The sequence below is a fragment of the Chelonia mydas genome, chromosome 4 (assembly GCF_015237465.2).
Source record: "Chelonia mydas isolate rCheMyd1 chromosome 4, rCheMyd1.pri.v2, whole genome shotgun sequence".
Classification (NCBI taxonomy): Eukaryota; Metazoa; Chordata; order Testudines; family Cheloniidae; genus Chelonia; species Chelonia mydas.
The window spans coordinates 80,870,915-80,876,899 of record NC_057852.1 but is presented as its reverse complement, the minus strand read 5'-3'; the positions used below and the strand labels follow the sequence as shown (position 1 = coordinate 80,876,899).

Below are 5,985 nucleotides of genomic sequence, written 5' to 3'. Positions count from 1 at the left end.
GATTTCTGAAATACTTGTGCTTAAAAATAGTGTCCTCTTTTCATATACGTTCTATTTACAAGTCATATCATACATTTAAATGAAATATTCTGTACTGGGGTAATAATTGAAGCTGTGTGCTTCCTTTACATATAAATCTTTTTCCTGTATCTTTGCCCTTTCACATATCTCTGAAATGCAACAACTTTCTCAAAGATTGCACTGTTAGATGGTAGCAGTATAGGGTTGGAAACTTGCATGGATGGTAGATACTTAGTTTACACTGTAGATCATACCAACTTCCAATATTGGGATATCCTATTCATAGAAACTAATTACAGAAAAAAAAATCTACACCTACACTAGTGAAATGTTAGTGTATATATCTCTAGACCATGACTATCCTTCTTAATCCTTATCCATATAGGAGTTTTAGCTATTCCTACTAATAGAAACTGACATCTCAACAGGCCCAAAAAGTAGCCATAGGCTACACCATTCAGCAGCAGTATTATACTGAATCTTGTAATGTAAGATACTTTCTCACCAGTGAGACTCACCGATTGCTATATTATAGTTACATATTTTCAAGTCTTTATTTATATAGCTTTCCATCTCCAATAGAATTTAGGTTGCTTCTTAAACTGTGCTATGGAATAGAAAATCTAAGGCTGTATTGTCAGAGAAATCTTGATGTTGCAATAAACTTCACAGTAATATATAGGCTTTGATTTCAGAACTTAATTGTACTCAGTCTAAATTGTAAGCTAGTTGCTGTTTGTTCAGCTGTACGAAGGAAGGACAGGAGACACCTGATATGGATTTAATCAGGCCGCAACTTCATTATTAGATGTCTTGGACTACCCAGCAGATAAAAGTGTACAGTGCAGGTAAACCCGGTTTGTTTTTTAATTACCTGGGTGGGGGGCTTCCACCAGCTTCCCATCTTTTTCCATCCAGGTCCCTCCAGGAAATCCATTGCCGGGACCTTACCATTACCCCCCCTTGTAGGAGGGGTAAGGTGAGTTATAAGAAAGGGGGATTGGCTCCCTACTATTTCAACCATAGGATCCCCAAACCCCACACCGTTCCATTCCTTTAACCAGTACCCCATTTTTAAGTCCTTTACCAGGCCATTGATCTGGTCACTGGATGCCTTCCCTATGGAGTACCTACACTGGACATCTGCCACAAGGAGGTGCCGGCAATTAGCTTGGCTGCCTTCCCCGCCACATTTAGTCGGGGTCCCAGACATCTTCCAGTGGCCTTTGTATAGCAGCCCAAAAACATATTACCCCCCAAGTTTGATAGGTGAACTCCCCTTCCCCCCCAATGAACTCAGTTGCCCTTTGCACTACACAAGGATCGTCAAGATTCCCGCAGCTGGGTTGCCAATGCCATGTACTATAACACCCCTCCCTTCCTGATGGGCCATATAGGTGACTAGCCTCCTGGATCCTCATATGCCACAGTTCCATAGCACCAGCATCATCTACTTGAGTTAGTCGCTAGCTCCTGGTGCAGGCCCCTGCACACTGCTGAACTGCAAATGAGACAGGGCATCCGCTATGCCATCATCCAACCGCGGGCATGTGCTTGGAAGGAAAAGAGATGTTAAGGCTCAAACACTATGACACAAATTCCCTCAGTAACTTCATAACCCTGTGTGAGGTGGAAGTTTGGCCTGCCATGCTGTCATACCAGAAACATATACTTTTATAGGGAGGGAGCTGTAATATGCCCGCCCTTGTGTTCCACTTGATACCCAGGTATGCTAATGTAATGGAAAGGGCCCTCTATCTCGTCTTCTGCATGGGGTGCCCCCAAATGTTTTGCCAGGCCACCTGGTTCATTGTAGTGTGAATGGAGCCACCTCGTGGGTATGAAAGGTGATGTATTACTCGATATTTCCTTGCAGTGCTGTTGGGGACTGAACCCCGGGGGGGGGGGAGGGGGGGGCGACCCTTAGGTTCCCTATTGGCAATTAATTTTTTTTTAACCTTACATGGGTGCTACTCCCCAAAAAGGGGATCCAAAATCCCAAAGTTAACCCCACCACCCCACATATGCCATATGTGCTTTATTAGGGTAATATCATAGGAAACCCTGAACACCTTAAGCCTCACTGGCAATCGTGCCTATGCCCATTGGACCACCGCCCAGTTTGCCCCCCTACCCTGCCTGTGATCTGCACCTCATGACCTGCTTCAGCCGAGCCAAACCTGCAGTTGGCACTCCACCCACCCCCAATCCTATTTTCCCCTTGCAATCATCCCCTACCGCTCTGGCAAGAATGGGCCGAATGGGTCCCAAAGCATATCTCACACACATACTTGAATCTACAGTGGCTGCGAAAACAACCATTGTTATTAAATGCCCAGCAAATATTATGTGACTCTTGCCCCTCCTGAACTTGCAGTGGAAGGAACAGGCCACTGTCTGTGTGAACTCCTGGTCCCCGCAGAGTCATCCACTCTAGCCACAACGTGTGATGTGGTATGTCCCATCGGATCCCAGTTTGTGTTGCTGCCCTTAAGCAAAACTGCTCTTCATAATGAAACCAAGACATGCTCCCAAATGTAGTATGTGCCTGCCTGGTTACATCCATATACTTAAACAAGGCTGAGCGTCTCTCTGGGTAAGCCTGCACTATCATACCTGCATAGATGAGGAAGGCCACCTCCCAATTCTCCCATGTTCTAGGCACCCACGGCAACTCCTTATTCTGTTTGCTCTGTCCCAGCTTACTCTCTGTCAACACCTCCCTGAGTGATAATATTCATGTATTCCCCTCAGGATTTTATCCTTAATTGTACTGAGCAGGTGAACTCTCAATGGGTCAGCCACCACGGCACAACCATACTCAGGACTGACTGACGGAGCATCCTCGGTGCCCTGTTCCCCCACAACCGCCCTCCCAGGAAGCTCAACTCTATCCCAGGAGGTTATACATCTTAACAACTGATGAGCTGACGTGCCCAGAGGTTTCAACCACACCGCTGCCCCCCACCTGTGCGGGGATCTGCCCCACCTGCCTGTCTCCCAACTCCCAAACTCGTGCCCATGCTGGGCCTCCCCTGAAACCCAGGCCAGACCTATTACCCACAGATGCCTGAAGTTGTTGCAACAACTGCAGATTAGCTTGCAGCAGCTGTGCAACCCAATTAGTGTCCCCAGCAGGGGTGCACCTTCCAGGTGGATTTGATATGGATTCCGGTACTCCCATTCCTGGCCCTGGCCTATTTGTTACTCTGTAAGGCTCACTCCTGTTCCCCTCAAGTACCCTCTGAGATGGACAATCTGAGCCCAGATCCTGCATCTCCCTCAGGCCCATGCAACCACCACACATTGTCACATTGCAAGGCAGGATATCACCCGTGCCACCTGTCCTCCCAACCTCTGTCTGTTGCAAAGCACACTCACCCCTGAAATCAGCCTCAACCCTGTCTCCTGGGTTCAGTGTAGAAGAACATTGTGGTTCTGGGCAGCCCAGTACACTTTGGAAGTCCCGCTGTGCCTCCCTGCAAGCACCCCTTATCCAGAATGAGCCTGTCCCTCTCCGGGAAGCGGTGAGCTTCCCAACCTTCTCCGTGCTCTCACCTCTCACCTCCTCCTCCTGGGAGCCATGCTGCCCAGCGTGCCTGGATCCTCTGCTGCCTGGTGCTGCCTTGCTTGCTGCGTGGAGAAAGCGGTTTCCAATGCTACAGCTTGCACCTTTAAAGCCTTCCACCCTTGCATTCCAAGGGGGTGAGTCAGTGCTGCAAAGCTGACCAACACCACCTTTTTGCAGCAGTTTCTGATCTTGTTCTCCCCCACTCCATAAAGCACTACTGTCTTCCTCCAGCAAGCCTGGACAACGGCCCCCCTGCTTTCAGTGCAGGGCAATCGTTCTCAAAGAGGTCACAATTATATTGACTTAGTTTAAAAGTAATGAATGTTACCTACAAACATTTGATGGTGTTCAGCTATTCACATGTTCATTAAAATCATATTTATGTGTTTTTACACATGAATGAAAAAGCACTATAGAAAGATGTATCTGTTTTACTTCCATTGTATAAAATCAGGAATAGATTTAAAAGTTATGTGCATTTAAACACAGCAATCCTGAATAATGTCAGAGTGCAACAAGAGAGGTTTGAATATCAGCTAATCACGGAGATAAGCAATTTCTAATTAGTGATTGATCAGATGCTTTCCATTATGACACACTAATTTATGAGACGCATGTTGGACAGACTATAATGCAATTAAAATATTTCCTCTGAAACTACTGATGTCAAACTCATCCACTAACTACTAATTATCAAGTACCATTGTCATAAATATAAAGGGAAGGGTAACCACCTTTCTGTATACAGTGCTATAAAATCCCTCCTGGCCAGAGGCAACATCCTGTTACCTGTAAAGGGTTAAGCAGCTCAGCTAACCTGGCTGGCACCTGACCCAAAGGACCAATAAGGGGACAAGATACTTTCAAATTTTGGGGTGGGGGAAGGCTTTTGTTTGTGCTCTTTGTTTACGTTTTGTTCTCTCTTGGGACTGAGAGAGGCCACACACAAATCCATCTTCTCCAACCCATCCTAATCCAAGTCTCCAATATTGCAACCAGTATAGGTAAATCAGGAAAGGCGGATTAGTTTATCTTTTATGTGAATTTTCCCTGTGTTAAGAGGGAGGTTTATTCCTGTTTTCTGTAACTTTAAGGTTTTGCCCAGAGGGGGATCCTCTGTGTTTTGAATCTGAATACCCTGTAAAGTATTTTCCATCCTGATTTTACAGAGATGATTTTTACGCCCCCCCCCTTTTTTTTTTTTTTAAACTAAAATCCTTCTTTTAAGAACCTGACTGATTTTTCCATTGTTCCAAGATCCAGGGGTTTGGGTCTTTGATGATTTCTGTAACCAATTGGCTAGGATATTATTCTCAAGCCTCCCCAGGAAAGGGGGTGTGTAGGGCTTGAGGGGAAGACGTCTCCAAGTGGTCTCTTTCCCTGTTCTTTGTTTAAAACGCTTGGTGGTGGCAGCATACTGTTCAAGGACAAGGCAAAGTTTGTACCTTGGGGAAGTTTTTAACCTAAGCTGGTAAGAATAAGCTTAGGGGGTCTTTCATGCGGGTCCCCACATCTGTACCCTAGAGTTCAGAGTGGGGAAGGAACCCTGACAACCATAATCCACTTTGTTATTTATTGCTTACAAATGCTTCAAATTTGGTAAAAATAAAATAGATAAAATGTTCACAATAACTTTACCTGAAGTATTGCACAACAAGGCTCTTCAATACACAATAAAGGAGTGTTCAAATCCTCAATGAGGAAATTAACTGTACAACATTCATTAGTTTACCACTATTAAGCAAAACTTCATTTTTGATAAACGTTTAAAATATTTTCTAGATTCTTACAACTTATATTAACATTTATATTTCAGTCTGTATTTTAAACCAAAAAGTATTCAAATAGAACAATTTAAATAAAGCTGGCAACTATGCAGCATTGTTTTTCTACCCTACTACAGCATCAGATCTTTTCAAGTCTGTTTACTTCACATAAAACTGGAGAAAGAAAACTAAAAAATAATCAATAGTCCTCAGTCAGCCCTCTGTGGAAAAGAGGAAGATAAGTTTCATGTCTATTATTACACAGACATTTCTCTAGTGGTTCACTTGTGCAGATTCAAACATGAGCAGCTTTAAGCTGCTCTAAATGAATTCTTAGCTCAGGACACAGTTCAGTTAGCAGCAGTTCCAACAAGACCTGAAAAAGAAAAGGAAAACTACTAAGATTAATGTAAACAGCAAATAAGAATTTCTACCTCCTTTCTGAGATGTTCAGATAATCACAAATAATAGAATCATAGAATCATAGAATATCAGGGTTGGAAGGGACCCCAGAAGGTCATCTAGTCCAACCCCCTGCTCAAAGCAGGACCAAGTCCCAGTTAAATCATCCCAGCCAGGGCTTTGTCAAGCCTGACCTTAAAAACCTCTAAGGAAGGAGATTCTACC

The 5,985-nt window shown here is 44.3% G+C and overlaps 1 protein-coding gene across 5 annotated transcripts in view; it reads right to left on the bottom strand.

Moving 5' to 3' along the window:
- Nucleotides 1-5,151: 5,151 nt before the first annotated feature.
- Nucleotides 5,152-5,985, bottom strand: part of SNX25 (sorting nexin 25) — a 159,473-nt gene continuing 158,639 nt past the window's right edge. For all 5 annotated transcript variants that reach the window (XM_043546086.1, XM_043546085.1, XM_043546084.1 and 2 more), the window contains one exon: nucleotides 5,152-5,734. In XM_043546086.1, the coding sequence (XP_043402021.1) occupies nucleotides 5,654-5,734 (81 nt within the window). In that variant the 3' untranslated portion in view covers nucleotides 5,152-5,653. The remainder of the gene's footprint in view (nucleotides 5,735-5,985) is intronic.